Consider the following 17002-nt stretch of genomic DNA (forward strand, 5'->3'; position numbering starts at 1 on the left):
GGTGGCGTCGGCCATCCTGTATGCGGCGGCCTGCTGGAGGAGCTTTAAGCGGCTCCTTCAGACTGCTGCACCCTTCAGAGCAGGGAAGAGCGCCACCCGCAGGTCGTTTGTCCCGACGGTTCAACAGCAGCCTGAAATAACGGTGCACTGTATTTCATAGCACCTCACACTTTTTTCACCCCGAGGTGTATTGTATTTATTTTTGTGTGTATTTATTCATTGGTCTTACTTTTTCTACAAAATTATTTGTATCCATCTTATTTTACTGTCTTGTGTAATTTTCATCTGACAGCTGTTGACAGAAAGAAGGAGTTTAAACGTTGAGCTCTAATTAACTCGCTGCATAAACTGTTCGAACCAGCAGATCTGAGCCTCACTGAGGAATTTCTGTCCGAGTGTAAAAGTTTTGTACACTGAGTCATGCAGGCAGTCAGATAGCAGAGAGAGTGTGTGAGTCTGCTGGTATTTAAACACCACGCCCTGTCCTGTCCTCGATCATAACGGAGCTGCTGCTCGCTGCCTCACTGCTGCTGCTTCTTCTCTGAAGGTAAGAACACGTCAAGTCTGAAGTTTTTGTGCAGAGATTTCAGATTTCAGTTGAACCGTGCTGAAAGAAAAAGTACAAAAGTAAAAGATTAGCCGGTAAACTCAAACACAACAGGATGTATTTGTATGTTTTTTGGAAAGGAATCAGAAAAAGAGTTAGACTATAGTTTCTTGACTTACCCCTGAACTGAAGGCTTTTATTTTGAAACAACCTGGATGAAGCTGCAGGGAGAAGTATTTTTAGGGCCCGAAAGCACTATTATAATGAAATTCTTCACTATTATTATTATTTTTCTCGTTATTTAAGTTTAATCGCCTTTTTAACATACTCCAAAACTCATGAAACTTGGAACACGTCAGTTGTGGAAAACATTTACGTATTGTAAGTGGTTTTGCGAGTGGGCGTGGCCAAATGGCTCACTAGCGCCCCCTAAACTGCAGCCCCGGCACCTAGTTTAACCTACATGCACGAAATTCGGTTGGCATGTGTATTATATCTAAATCTACAAAAAAGTCTCCTGGCACCATGACCTCAACTTAACAGGAAGTCCGCTATTCTGAATTTAGTTGGCATTTTTGGCGATTCGCACGTGTTGTATTTTAATTTGACTTGTAATCAAATGCAAATCTGAAAACATTAATCAAAGAGCATTTTTGGCAACAGAAGTAGCATCTACAACTATAAACTAAAACATCCCCGAAAAACCTTCAAATAAGATTCGATCTTAATTATCTTCCAAAAATGGGAAAATAAAAAAGCGACGTTATTAATTGTTAAAGTTCGTTGTATTGACAGAACCATTTCTGTGTTTTGGTTTTACAGTCATTTACAATTTACTACATGCAAGTTACACAATTTGAATGTAATTAACCATCAAACCAAATAAAAAATCTAAATAAAATGTCAGCTACTGATATTTAATAAACTAATTTATCATTGACAAGAGATTAGCTGATTTAGCTTCTACCTCAATTCATTATTTGGAATAAAGTAAATAACCAAGATTTCCCTTAATCAAAATGAATATCTTTCGTTTACCGATAAGCTTTCTTTTGATGTAGCACTCTGACTTTAGCTGGGTTGCTAGCTTCTACGACTTTAGCTGTTTGGTTTGCCATTTTTCTGCAATATTGTTTATCAATCACTTTTAGCTATCGTTAATATTACCTAGCATTTAGCAAAGTATTTATTACTTTTTGGGAACCATGTAATCTATTACTGTGAGCTCTATTTTTTTCTAATTCTAATCTTTTAATCTTTTACATTTAAACATAGAAAACCAAACGTGCACTCTGACGGTGCAACCAATTAATTTTTAATTATTAACACATCTGCCAATTGTCTTGCTTAATCAATAGTTTGGGGTTTAAAGTGGAAGAAAATAGTAATTAACGTCAGATTTTAAATAAAAAACAAAGGTGTAGAGTTTGCTATAAAAATAACTGGGTCATGAAGTCATGAATATCTAAAAAGGGGGACAAATTCTCCTGCATCCCAAAAATCAGATGACGAATTGTTCTAGTTGGACTGAAACTGCTCTACGGGACTGTTTGTACCAGCTGTTGCTAAGGCGATGAAAATCTGACCCTCCGCACGCTCCCTGGTAGAGTTTTGTAAGAGGGTCAAAGGTGGAGGAAGCTTTCCAGTCATGATTTAACAACAGCACTTGAGTTTGATTTGAATATCTCTGGTTGCTCTGGAAGTGTGTGTGTTACACAAGAGGCTCCACAGTCCTGCAGATCTGTTTGCATTATGATTCATTTTCCCTTATCTGCAAGCCCTTCTGGCACGCCCCGGTCGACAAATCAAACACACCTCCAGTATCTCAGGGGTTTACTGCCCTGCTGGACTCTTGAAGGCTTATTGTTCATCTGTTTTTAGAAAAATCTTAAGAGGAAACTGAACGTTTCCACCGCCGCGTTAAAACCCAGCTGACTACTCGAACTGATCCGACTCTGTGTTGTGTTTCCTTTGGTGTCATTAGGTCCGTTTCCTTCCTGTGTTTTTAATAGACATATTCAGTTTGCATATAAAAAAAGAAAAAGAAATCTGGCCCTTGTTGTGTGGGCGCTGTTTTTTTTAACAGTTTGTTTATGCTACTCTCTGTTAGAAATTTACAAGTGAAACTATTTACTGTCACAATATTAACATAACCAGTTTTCACCATGAAAAAATGTAAATAAAGTCTTTAGTATGACCGCTCAGGCAGATAACCAGATGATTTTTTCTTAAATCGACAAACAAAGTTTTTTCTTCTAACCAAAATACAGAATGACTGATTCTGTGTGAATAAACTCAGTTTTCCGTTGTTTACTGTTTTGTAAGTATCCGAAAACTTTTAGTACAAGTCACATGGGGCGATTTAACTCGTTTTAACGGACCAGAGCCGTGGGCGGGTTGGATTGATTACATCCATTAGCTGTTAACGGTGTCAGCAAATTTACAAGTGGATCAATTGAAATGATAATGCCGGCTCCTGGTTCAGGTCGGGGGGGGAAGCAGTTAAAAGTAAAAAAAAAAAAAAAGCAGTTTTAAAGTTAAAACAAACAGGAAGTGGAACAAACAGGAAGTGGAACAAACCACGTGCCGAGACGCATCAGGTCAGCTACTGTGTACATGATTTGACTGCTGATTAGATTTTAACACAACCGATAATGAATTCCTTGAAATGACTTCAATCTGGAATTAGAGTTGCAATTGATTATGTTGATTTTTGGGAGCAATTTTGACTTTATCAGATAGTGTCAGTAGAGACAGACAGAAATTAGAGAAATGACATGTCGTCAAGTCTCGGTTAGACGGGAATCAGGAACCAATGGAACCAGGCAGCGTTTGCCACCATGTGCAACACACTATAGACTCGTATGTAGAAACTCTAAAGCAAAACGTCACCTTGCAGGTGAAATAAAATAAAATAACACACATCTGTTTCATCCTCATTTAAACGGAGGAAGTTTTACGTCATCGTAGAGTCCAGTCCGTCAGTCGTACGTTTTTTCTGAGAATGTCCTCGTTTTTATCTGACGAGTACGGTTACGTATCGTCGGCATAGAAACGGATATAAACGTAACGTACCGCCTCGAGGGAAATTCTTCAAATTTGGCGCATACGCTCACTTGGACTTAAGTAGGAACTGATTAGAATTTGATGGCCAAAGGTCAAAGGTCAAAGGTCAAAGTCAACATCATTTTGGGTTTTTTAAGTGCTCAGAGGAAAAACGAGACATTTGTTAATGTAGCGTGGGCTCTGGCCGTTTTTCGAAACTGTGATGTGACTTCTTTCACTACTTTTTTTTTTTGTGTTTTAAGTATCAGTAATCTAGGAAATAATGTGCAGATTATTTTATAACAGAAACACTGTCATTGTCTCAGTTGCCATCCACCCATTGTTTTGCTCATTATCAAGTATCAGGTAAAAAAACCAAAAATACCTGAGTGGAACCGCCATGAACGTAGAAAACTGATGGAAAACCGACTTTTGACTTACTGGAACCGTCTGTTGCAGGTGAATCCATCATGGCGCTGGTTTCTGAGTTTCTGGGCCAACTGACGCTGTCGTACGGAGGACAGGTGAGTCACCTGCTGATGACACATTAATGATTCATCATTAACATTCATCAGGGTAATTATGGGTTAATTTTGGCATCATTGAATCTGTTCATATCAACCATATCTTAAAGGCGGTGGAAGGTAGTCAAATAGTATTTCCATTTTATGCAACTTTACAATATTCATAATCTAATTCTTTTTTTTCCCTTTTTCACCCGCCTGATAAAAAAAAACAGAAGCAAGTGACTCTGACTTTTATGTATTTACCTGCTGAACAATAACGATGCTGCCAAGTCGTTAAAAAAACTTGTGTAAAAAGGAAAAAATAAATAAATATAAAAAAAAAGACTTAATTTGAAAGTATGCAGGATAAATGTGTTAAAACCGTTATGTAGTAAGAACACACCAATGCTCTTTCAGCTTTAATCTTTCCCGTGATTATATAACTGCACATATGTACGCATTTTCATATCTTTATGACCTGGAGCTCTGAAAGGATCGACAGTGTTTTACTGCTGTCGTAAAAGCGGATAAAGGTGCGGTTCGTTCTCCACCCACAGTTCAGACAGCTGATTAACTGATGATCAATGATTAAATCTGATGCTGTGAGCTGATTCTTGGCTTCATTTCATCTCCCAATTATAACCTACTGTTGGGTCTCTAATTTAAGTTTTTTTTTATCTGTTTTTATGCTGACGATACACAACTGTACGGGACAATCCCAGCAAACTGTACGACCTAAATGGACTAACTGGTTTCTACTAAAATTAAAACTTCCCCCATCTAAATGAGGATGAAACATACGTTTGTTATTTGGAGTCCAAGGTGACTTGTTGCTTTAGGTTTTTTTTTCCCACAGGAGCCAGTAACATCTGTTCTGGTAGATTGTGAGCTAACGTTTTAGTTTTTTTTCACCGTCCACTGCAGGAAGTCGAGCCCCGATTCCCCACCGTGGTGCCGGCACGAGACTTCGACCCGGCCAAGGACGCTGCCAGGATCGAGACGGCCATCAAAACTAAAGGTGAGCGAGTCCGGGAAACTTCACTTTACCGTCTCTGCTCGGAAAAGATTTCATGAAGTTTCTGTAGAATTACACAAAAAAAATATGGTTCAGACTCGTTTTAAAATCAATACAAGGTATTTTTAAAAAAAAGCATATATTTTCCAGACATCTTGATGTTTGTTAATTTTGTCAGCTGACATCTGAATTTGTGAATTTAAAAAAAAAAATTTTTTTTACAAACATGAGAATGATGAAATAATGGAAAAGTTGAAACGGTTGGAAAAAAAAAACAACACAAACTAAACCTTAAAATTCTTTGTCTTAACAGCAAACATTGAATAATTACACAATTACAATGAAGTCACTTAGTCTAAAGTTGTGTCTTGAGCTTTTTTAAGGTTGAATGTATAATTTGAAATTAAATGTGTTTATTAAATCTGCAGGTGTCGACGAACAGACCATCACCGACATCCTGACGAGGCGGAGTTACGCGCAACGCAAAGATATCGGCTTCGAATACGAACGATTCGCCAAGAAGGTGTTTTCTCTTTTTAATGAACAAAATAATTTTTTTTTTACCTGCAACCCTGAAATGAAACGAGAGGCAGATTAGTTCTCTGCGTCACGAAGGTAAATATTTGCTGGTTACCCAGTCTTCTGTGAGTTTTGGGAGTTTTTGACTGAAAAAGGGGCTTTTAGGAAATAATAATGGTCACACAGAATATTTTACTTTCGTAGTGGCAATTTCCAACAAATTCCCAATTAATAGAATTATGAAGACCCAAATGAGTTGAAAGAAATTCTGGATCCGATGCCCTGTTGGTAATTCAGCAAAGACATGAACTTTGACATTCTGACCCGACTGTATTATGAATTTTATCCTAAAGAATCACGAAACCTTCAGTTGATTTAAAACCATCAGAAAGTAGTGATTTTAACTTCTAAAAAAAAAAACCACGGTTCATCAACCGTGCTTGAACTTTCTGCTTTCTTATAATTTCTAAATCTGCACCCTTTGGTTGTTTTCAGGATCTGGTTGTTGCCCTGAAGGGGGCGCTGTCCGGCTCCCTGGAGGCTCTGATGTTGGGTCTGATGAAGAGCACCGCCCAGTACGACGCCTCCGAGCTCAAAGCCTCCATGAAGGTGAAGAGTTTGCAGGATTATTGTTTGTTTTCCTCAGACCTGCAGGGGGCGCTTTACCGTCCTGCTACAACGGAATTACATGAAAGTCAATAATAGTGTAGAGTGGAGAAGATGTGGTGGCACTTAATGCTTATAAAGTATCTCTTATTAATGCTATAAGGTCATATTATTATGGGATATCAAGTCACATTACAAAAACAGGAAATCTCACGTGGTGGAGTTTTTGCATGCAGGGACTGGGAACTGACGAGGAGGCGCTCATCGAGATCGTCTGCTCCCGAAACAACAACGAACTGGTGGACATCAAAAAGGTTTACAAAGACAGTGAGTGGTAGAGAATAATAATCAACATTTTAAATAAAGAGTCAGATCAAAAAAACAATAATAGGGGGAAGTATTTGAACATCTGGATTTAAAACTGCTGACAAAAAAAGAAAAATAATTGCTCTTTAGCACCATCTACTGGCAGCTGGAGGAAACTACAAAAACATTAGAAAAGCCAAAAATCTGAAATCTGAAACTTAGTGAATTAGACACTGTTTGATATTTCCTCCCAACAATACTGAAATTGAAACATTCTGTAAAACCCAACAGAACCTGAACACTTGGAAAAATCTATTCGCCTTTTTGAAGTAGATGTTAAGAAATAACTTAATTTGGTAGAACATTACATATTTATGTATTATCGTTAACTGTACGGTTATTTTGTTGATAGATTATTCTGGTATCACAATTTAAAAAGAAAATGTGATATAAAATTAAACATAGGCCACTATATCGGAAAATAATCAGCAGCTGGCATGTTAACGTTAAAATAAGCACGCTTACGTTGAAGTTAGTGGTTTGAGTATAAACTAACAAACAGCTGATGATACAAGACACAACACGGGTTCTGCTGGTTCTTTATCGCATGTGACCCAGTCGGAAGCTACAGCTAGCCAAAATCTTACATCTAGTTTGTTAGCTCATGTTGCTAACATTAGTTTCATCCCCGTGTCGGTGTCTTTTTTTCTCTTTGCAGTGTTTAAGAAGGATTTGGAGAAAGACGTGGCAGGAGACACGTCGGGAGACTTCGCCAAACTGCTGTTGGCTCTAGTTCAGGTAAAAATTCAGGACCAGGACTCTTTATACTTCATACTTTATTGTAGTATACTATACCCTCTGACACCAACACATTTCTCTGCGTAACAACCTTTAATCTACATTAATCTTCACAACACAAACAAATTCAGGAATGCTGACTTTTAGAAATTTGTGAGAAAACCTAATCGAAGCCAGATTATATTTTCTAAAAAGTCGCAAAAATGTTGATGATACTCCTCATCGTGAAAACATAAACTTGAACATATCTGATAAATCTGAATATTTGTATAAGTTTTAGTCCTTATAAAAAGTCCTCGTAAAGAACTCGTATAAGAACTAGCAGAAAACTCAACTCTCATTTTTTAACACGGTTGTGAAAATATCTCATTTGATCGACAGACAAAGAGAGACGAACCCTCGAATGTCATCGACTACGAGAAGATTGACGATGACGCCAGAGTGAGTAAACTATACAATAATTGTAAAACGGTAGTTTGTCCTCTGAAGCAGGAATTTGTTTAACGGTGTTATGATCAGTAAATAACAGACTGTATCTAATACTGATACCAATGTTTTTCTACGTTTAATGTATTTTTTTTAACAAAAGTTTTTTTTTATGTTCATTGCAATATATTCAAGTTTTGTGTTTATATTCAAAACTAATGTTTATTTTCACGTCCAATACTTTTTCCTGTAATCAATGCCAAAGTTTTCTTTACATTCAATGCCAACAATTTTTTTGTCACATTCAGCACGAGTGTTTTTTCATGATCAGTTTTTTCGACATACGATGTCAAAAAATAATTCGGTTCCACGTGAATATTTTTGTTTACATCAAACGTCAACGTTTTCTCATTAACATCGCCTGTTTTTTTTTTTTAATCCATTTTGGGTTTCAAAGCCGACGATTTTTCTAATGTTTTTTCTCCCCTCGATGTAAAACTTTTTCCGGGTTTGATATAAATATTTTTTCATGTTCACATTTCCAATCTATATCCAATGTCAAACTTTTTTCACACTAAACGTCAACTTTTAAACACAATCTTCGCCGAAGTTTGGTCTTTTACGTTCTAAAAAGTCAAAAACTGTGGTAGTGCTGTTTCCCTAGGTGTGAATTTTGCGAGGTGGAAATTACCGTCAATAATTAATAGACGATGAAGTCGACATCCCGCCGTGCCACAACATTTCTAACCGTCATTCTGTCCTCGTGTGGGAACATCAGTCTTTGTACGAAGCCGGCGTGAAGAGGAAGGGAACCGACGTGGTGACCTGGATCACCATCATGTCTCAGAGGAGCGTCCCCCACCTGCAGAAAGGTGAACTGCCATCTCATAACACCGAAAACACATTCAAGCCACACGTTTGCACATAAATCAACCTGGTCACCGGCCAAGAGGTTCAGTCCTGCAACATCCTGGACTATGTTTATTGTTTTTATAATAACTTATTTATATTTCAGGCTAGTTTTTCAGTTGGAATGTATTTTCATTTTTTAAAACATAACAGGTAAAATTTGTTAAACATTGTTTTTTCATTACATAGTAATGATTTTTTATGTTCATTGTTGACCATTTCTTGGCTCAATGTCACAGAGTTTTTAACATTTAATACAAAAAGAAAAATTCTAAATTTCTTAAGGGCATTTTCATTAAAAAAAAATGTATTGGAAATTTTTTTTGGACTTTTAAATTCCAAATTTTTGATTTTTATATGGAATGTTGTTTTTTTATTTACTTTAAGGCAATTTCTTTATGTCCATTGGAAATATGTATTTTTATTGAATACCAATTTCTCTTTGACACGTTCGTTATGTTTAATGACAGCTTTTTGTTAAATCTTCCAGACGTCCATTGACATTTACGTTCAGCCTCAATGCTTTTTTATGTCCTAGGATTTTTGTTTTGTTTTTTTACATCCAGTTGCAAAATTCTCTCTTCTTGCAATATCTGTGAATAGCCAACACAAATACAGTTGAGATGAAGGAAAGATTAATTCAATGCTCATAACACTGTTTGTTATTGTTTATTCTCACCTATTGTCCCTTTAATGTGCGTTTTGTGTGTCAGTGTTTGACAGGTATAAGAGCTACAGTCCGTACAACATGAAGGAGAGCATCACGAAGGAGGTGAAGGGAGATCTGGAGAAGTCCTTCCTCACTCTGGGTACGTTACAACAAACACCATCAGCAGGAACAGGAATTTAAAAAAAATGTATATGAAACAATTGGCCTGGAGAGAAAGTAGAGAAGTATATAAATTTGTTGACTTTTGATAAAAAAAATGTTTACTTGCTTTTATGCTAAAAAGATGGAAACAAAAGGGATAAATAATGTCCGTCTTCTTCTCTTCACAGTGGAGTGCTTTGAAAACAGGCAGCTGTACTTCGCCAACAGACTCAACGAAGCCATGAAGGTACACTTCGTCACAGTTTGGTCCGTCATTTCTACCCGTGATTAAAGACATAAATGTGTAAATTGTGTGTTTTCCCTTCAGAGCAAAGGGGCGAAGGAGAAGGTGGTGACCAGGATCATGGTTTCTCGCTGTGAAGTCGACCTGATGAAGATCAGGTCGGAGTTCAAGAGGCAGCACAAGAGGTCGCTGTACCAGACCATCGCTGTGAGTCGCTGCGACGTCCCACACACACCGAGACCAGTGAAAGCACCACATTACACAGAGTCCAGTTCAGAGACGTGGATGTAGTTTTTGACCTGAAAAATAATATCAACATAAATTATGAAAAAAAAATACTGTTATCTAAGGGAATCCAACATTAATAGTAAAAGTATATAACATCATATAAAATATTTTTTATCTGTTTAATAATTTTAAGTAAAACGAATAAAGTGATATTTTATAGCCCATTAAATTTCATTTTATTTATTGGTCGGGACACTGCTCACTGATCAGCAAAGAAAAAAAAAATCTGAAAAAGAGCCAGCGTTAGCCTGAAATGTTAATTAATCATCTCTTAAGCAGTTGTTAAAAAGGCAACTTGAAATTAGAATATATCCCATAAAAAAATATTAAACGCTGCTTAATTAATGCAGCGTTCATCCACCTAATAAACAAGTGTAAAATCCTGCAAAAGCAACTTGAACCTACAATCTCTGATGGTTGTAAAATGTAAATATTTAAGTCATAAAAGTACCTCACTTAAAAAAACACAAGTAAAAAAGATTATGAAATTTGATATTGAAAAAAAACAAAAAAAACCCACTCAGAGCTGTGTTTATGGTGCAGATTAAAGTGGGAGATTTTTTTGGTGCCTACAATTTTTTCAAATACAAATTGACCAAATATGTTTAAGTTCATGTATTTTTATTGATTAAACTACTGACCCCAATATATAACAACAATAATTTAAAATCTCGTTATTATATTATATAATAATAGTAAATATTAGATAAATAAAATACTTAATAGTTAAAATATTAATAAAAACACAGTATGTGCTGTACAATAAATTTCTCTGAAAGTACTTCTACTTTCTGATGGTTGAAACTTATTCTGTGGAAAAAACTTGTATTTTTACATAACGTTTACTTACTTTTCTACATTTAATGTTTATTGTTGTTTTTGTTGTGGTTCAGGAGCACACGAAAGGCGACTACCAGAAGGCTCTGCTCAGTCTGTGCGGAGGCGACGACTAAAAACCTCAAACTGCATCTGCACTACCGGTTTCCCAGAATGCCGCTGGGGGCTGAGCTGTCAGCTGACTTACAGTATTATCGTTGTTCTCACGTCAAAACACGTCGTGTCACCGTCTCCGTCTCTCTGGACAGCTTCATTTTCTGGAATAAAATACAAAAAAAAAAAAATAATAACATATTCACCTGTTTGCCTGTCTGCTGTTTGAGTGGTTGACCAGCAGGGGGCAGCAGAGACACGTTTTTCAACCCTGCTGGAGGCTCAGAAATAAACCCTGATTTATTCCTGCATACACACACTCACTTCCTGCCATCGATCAAACTTTATTTATAACGGCACCTTTCACAAGTGCAACTTTGATTGTGTTTTTGTAGTTTTAGTCACAAACACGTTTGTTTCCATGTTTACGTCTTATACGTAAAACCTGTGGGGATCAATAAAGTCTAATAAACACGAATAAATTTGTCACGCCGGTGATAAAACTGCTACCAAAAATAATAATAATTTTAAAAAAAGTAGATGATGAAATCCTGCCGTTCTCCCGAGGATGCATCTGTTTGTTGGATCAAAGTAAGTATCTGATGTCAAAATATTGGTTATTAATTACTCCCCAGCAGACTCACATAGACACATATTTGTGATGCGTGTTTGTGTTTGTGTGATCTCGCATTAATTCAATGTTTGATCATTAAGTCCAGTCAAGACTCCTTCAGGTTGTTTTTCCTTTAATCGTTCGTAGGTTTTCTGTTGTTTGTTTGCTGCTAATTTTTTAATTAAAGATGCTAATTTTACCTCCAGCGCTGCTGCTAATTTGCATTTCTGCTGCCGAAGATGAAGAAAAAAAGAAGAAGCTTTCTGCTGTTTAGTCAGAGGAAGAGCAGCGAATGTACAGAAGTAAATAACCCTGAAAAAAAAGGATTCGGATCTTACAAACAACGGTGGCGACTCTGTTTAAAAAACTTAAACTCTTGTATTTACAGAACTGAAACGTGACCTGAAGTTAAAACTCAAGAGTTCAACAACTTGTTCTTCAGTATATTTTAGTGTCAAATTTCATTCTGCATATAATTAATTTCAGGGTAAATATTTGACCGTATTATCATCAGTGATATTTTTCTTTTTAAATCATTTTTGAAGTAGTTTTACGATTTGACTTTTCTAATATTTTTAAGCGTTATTTGTTTCTAGAGAATGAAGGTAGACGGAAAAAAATTAATAAAAAAGTACCAAATTAGACTCTGGAGTTGAAACTCTTGATTAGCGATTAGTTCCCTCGGCAACTTAATAGCATTAATAGGCGAGCGATTAGTCGCTAATATCGTTAGGCTAGTCACGAGCTGGCCTTCGGAGACGAGTCCTTCGTAGACGAGTCCTTCGTAGACGAGTCCTTCGGAGACGAGTCCTTCGTAGACTAACCAAGGCCGAACCGAACCGTGTCGATCCAATCAACTATTTGCGTGGAGAGCTGTAAGACGTCGGCCGTTCCTGTAGTTACCGTAGCAACGCTCCTGTAACTAGCAACCTTTAGATCTTCGGAGCGGGTCACAAAAAAAATACGGAGCCAGAAATTCGTCCTCTTTTGTTTTCTATCATTTAGTAGAAGAGACAGAAAACAACGGCCAGGTAACGTAGCTTTTAACCGGCTAAAATTAGCTCGCTAACAGTTAACGTTCATCGAATCTATCGCATTATTTGTAGTAAACTTTGAAAGTGATATTTAAACCGTCTGAAACCTTTGAAAGGCTCCAACGACTTAACTCCTTCATCTCGGACCACTTACCAACGTAATATGAAATGTAGCCTGAATACAATCATAACATGTCAATCAACCGTCGGACCTTTTAAGTTTGAAAGTGAAAGTTTAAAAAGGCTTTAACGAGTTCGAACTCAACACTTACATTGAAAAGTACGTTTTGTCCTTCATGTTTCTGGAGTTCGGTCTCTGAAATCTGATCCAACACCGGCGCCGGGAAGTCTCGGGATATGTCGTCTCCTTCGTTGCAAAGGATAGATGCGCTGCTTTTTACCTTTGGACAAAAAAAACAAAAGAAAAGAAAAGGTGCTGAGTCAGCAGTCTTGAACCGGGTGGCCCGAGTGGGAAAAAGAAATCCAGAAAGGGGAGTCGTAACGGATCGCGTTTCTGCTGGCTCAGCAGGAACGACCAGATATGGTGAACAAACGGGTGGCCGGTGTTTCCATGCCAACGAAAACAAAGATCAAAGTAAAAAGTAGGTGCCCCGAAGAAGTATAAATAGAGATGAGTCGTAGAAACTTCTGGAGTGCGTCATGTTTGTTTTGTCGCTTCGTCATTTTATTGGTGTTTTCTACGTGATTTTGTTTTTGGGGGGGAAACTTTGGATCCAGTCTCCAAGATGGAAACTTCCGTTAAAGAAAAATTAATTATTGAGTGAAATTTTTCTTCATAAAACATCTTTAAAAAAAAAAAGAAGATAATTTTTCAACTGTCTCACTGGCTTCTTTGCTTTTGTTGTGTTTTTATAATACTTCTGACCGATTGCAGGAAGCGAAATCTGAATCTTTTCCGTCTTTGACTAAATAAAGGCGTGAAGAAGATGGCGGCGCGGCCGCGTTAACGCGTTAATGAAGTCGGCGACTCTCCAGACTGAGTGTTGACCTGCTGACCCACGCGAGTGTTATTTGTTTAAAGCACAGCTAATCCTCGATTGTCACGCTCCCGTAATCCCGCCGCCGGCCTTCCTCTCCGATCCCGTCGCCCCCCTTCTCCTCACGCGGGCGACAGAAATCACCACGACGACCACTCCAACATGAACCAAATGTCAGACGCCGCTCGCCGCAGACGGGACGCATAATTACAGCCGATCGACAACGACGTCTTCCTCCATTCCTGCTCGGTGAAAACACATCTGGAGGTGAATATAAAGAAAGAAACAAAGAAAGAAACAAAGAAGGAAACAAAGAAGGAAACAAAGAAGGAAACAAAGAAGGAAACAAAGAAGGAAACAAAGAAAAAAGCCGTTAAATTCAATAACAGAAGACTCGTTTAAATTTCGTTCCATTTCTGCCTTTAAAAGCAGCCGAATCCTCCGATCGCAGCTCCTGTTTGTAAAGAACTCACGACGTTCAGATAACAATCACCGATTCCTGAGATAATGAAGAAAACCTTAAAACAAGAAGATTCTCAGGCAACTTCTGAACTGTCTTTCTGCTCTGATTTCTGAAGCAGATTTCTGGAGATGTAATTCTGTTTTTGTTTTTTTTGTCCTGCAGGATGTTTGAGTCAGATAAGAGTTTTAAATGTCACAGAGCAAAGAGTTAAATTAGACTGAGGTGAAGTGGGAACAGGTGTTTGGGGAAGCAGGAGGAAGTCTTGTCATCAGACAGGAAGGAAAGTGCCGAGGACCTCTGGTGGACGGAGGGAGAACGACTGGATCACTAATAACTGAAAGACTTAATCAGGTGATCGATGAAAACTTTAATCTACAAAGAAACAGCAAATAGCTTCATTTGCTAAAAAGCAGCTAAACAAACAGCTAACAATGCTAACAGTTGGCTAAGTTAGCTAATAAACAGCTAAAATCAACTTAAAAAACAACTAACAAGGCTAACAACCAGCTAACAACCAGCTGACAACCAGCGAACAACCAGCTAACAACCAGCGAACAACCAGCGAACAACCAGCTAACAACCAGCGAACAACCAGCTAACAACCAGCTAACAACCAGCTGACAACCAGCGAACAACCAGCTAACAACCAGCTAACAACCAGCGAACAACCAGCTAACAACCAGCTAACAACCAGCGAACAACCAGCGAACAACCAGCTAACAACCAGCTGACAACCAGCGAACAACCAGCGAACAACCAGCGAACAACCAGCTAACAACCAGCTAACAACCAGCTAACAACCAGCGAACAACCAGCGAACAACCAGCTAACAACCAGCTAACAACCAGCTAACAACCAGCGAACAACCAGCTAACAACCAGCGCACAACCAGCACATTTTGCAAAAAAGAGCAGCTTAAACCAAGTTACCAAACCGATAACAACACTAACAACCATCAGAAGGTCCCAGTGGAACTCGGTTTTGACAGTCTGACTCTGGGGGACGAATTCACGGTGACACAACTCAAAGAAAACGTCAAAGAAAACCCGCCTGGTGTCTCCTGACCGACTTCTTCGGTCTTGGACAGTGAAGCTCCGCCCCTCTTGACGTGATGTTATCAGACCAACCGTCGCTTCATCGCCGGAGACTTTCTGAAGACTTTCAAGGGTTTCTGTTGACTATTTACAGTTAAAACAAATTTGACGTACAAAATGTGCTACATAAATAAAATTGCTTGCTTGTTAGAAGAGGAGGAGCCTCCACAGCACCTGAACAAATATTCTATTAAAGTTCATTTCCATTTTTCCATTTTATTGTAATATGAATTATGTATTTTGTATACAAGTAGTTTTTATTGTCTTCAATTGTTCACATATTCTTATTTTAACCACTTTCTAACCATTTTATTTCTCTTTTATTTTTTTCTAATCTTTTATTTTTTACATTTTCCACCCAGTTTTATTTTTTTTATATATATATTTTAAGTCTCTAGTATTTTAACCATCCTTTTTGTGTTTGTCCGTCACTTTGAACTGCATTTTTTTGTCTTTTCATGAAAACTGCCACATTAATAAAGTTTTAATTGATTAACTGATTTTTAAGCCAACAAAAACACAAAACAATCCTGATAATTGGTAATAAATCAAGCTGTTGACCCTGAAACATGATGAGGTCTCTGGAGATCTGCCGGAGGCGGGCAGGGGGTGGGGGGCGGAGGAGGTGGAGGTTTAACCCCGCCCCCCCGGGTCCCCGTCCCGCCTCAGGTTTAGTTTTAATGGTGACGTCGCTCTCGGCTCTGTTTCCTCTCAGGCAGCAGACGGCAAAAAGGTTTTTTCATCTCGAATCTTTCGACTCATTTGGACGTCGTCGAATCCTGAAGTCACCGAACGCAACACTTGGAAAAAAATAAATAAATAAATAAAACCTGGACACATTATCATCACCTGAGTCGCCCTCCGAGCTCTTATAACGCAGATCATTTACAGGAAGGAGGAATTCACTGCGAAGATCATAATGCAAAGCAGCAGATTTTCAGGGCTTCTCAGTTTAAACCATTTAGAGGCTTTTCAGCTCAAATCAAAAGCTTCGAGTCGTGAATCCTGATTAACTGGCCGCCAAAAAAAATGAACAATTAAGAAGCAAGTCGCCTAATTAAGCGCAGAGATCAAGCGCCTTTTTTTTGGTTTTTTTCCTCTCTTCTCGCCCCTCGAGGAGTTTTTTTTTCTTTGATCAAAGCGATGCCCGGAGCGGCGATCGAGCCTCCCCGTTGTCGACGGCAACACGTTTCCCTTCCGGCAGATTTAACTCAAACAGAAGAGGAGAGAAAAAAATAAAAAATAAAAAACTGACAACGGGGCAAAGAAAACACAACAAATATTTCCGGATCCATGAAAGCTTGTTGTTGAATGATCATTACGCACAATAAAAAAAAACACTTGTTTGTGAGTGGAAATACACGATGGAGGGGAGGGGGGGGAGGGGGGAGGGTTACTATCGTCAGGAAGTCTCTCCAAACCGGCGCTGCAACTTTAAAAGTTTTTATTTATGCCCGCCTACTGAGCTGCACATGTTTAATGCTGCAGCTTCTTCTTCTTCTTCTTCTGTTCTCGGGGAAATATGCAAAGTTTATCAGAGCCGCCCGCATCCTGACTTTCATGTCGGCCTCGGCTTCTTTTCTTTTTTTTTTTTTCCTTGACGGGAGCCGCTGACAGAAGAGATTGAGGAGTCAGGTAGAAGGCAGAAGTTCGCCTGCAGGGCTGAGTGATGCCCGCCGTCTGCTAATCGGGCCTGACGTGCTCCTGATGCCGAGCTTCTTCATTAAAGAAGCGCTTTAAAAAAAAAAAGTGTGGGGGGAGGAGGGGCTCCGACCTTCTGACACTTTGATTCCCCCGCTCGTCAAGAGCGACAGCCGACAGCTCCTCGTCACGCGGCGCACGCTTCTCGT

General features: G+C 38.5%; 1 protein-coding gene and 1 long non-coding RNA gene across 2 annotated transcripts; one reads left to right on the forward strand and one right to left on the reverse strand.

Moving 5' to 3' along the window:
* Positions 1-512: 512 nt before the first annotated feature.
* LOC138213887 (annexin A2-A-like) lies at positions 513-11937 on the forward strand. Its single transcript, XM_069175205.1, has 13 exons — positions 513-547; positions 4052-4116; positions 5023-5116; positions 5542-5636; positions 6128-6241; positions 6475-6565; positions 7263-7342; positions 7724-7783; positions 8547-8640; positions 9391-9486; positions 9677-9735; positions 9817-9939; positions 10914-11937. Exons 2-13 carry the CDS (start codon positions 4063-4065, stop codon positions 10971-10973), a joined length of 1020 nt encoding a protein of 339 aa, XP_069031306.1. The 5' UTR covers positions 513-547; positions 4052-4062; the 3' UTR covers positions 10974-11937.
* On the reverse strand, positions 9934-13463 carry LOC138213888 (uncharacterized). The gene is made up of 3 exons (XR_011179578.1): positions 12870-13463; positions 11045-11114; positions 9934-10031 (listed from the first exon to the last, which is right to left on the reverse strand). It is a non-coding gene; the product is annotated as an uncharacterized lncRNA (long non-coding RNA).
* Positions 13464-17002: the final 3539 nt, after the last annotated feature.

The sequence above is a fragment of the Embiotoca jacksoni genome, unplaced genomic scaffold, assembly GCF_022577435.1.
Source record: "Embiotoca jacksoni isolate LCO1_2020_lvr unplaced genomic scaffold, fEmbJac1.0.p SCAF_64, whole genome shotgun sequence".
Taxonomy (NCBI): Eukaryota; Metazoa; Chordata; class Actinopteri; family Embiotocidae; genus Embiotoca; species Embiotoca jacksoni.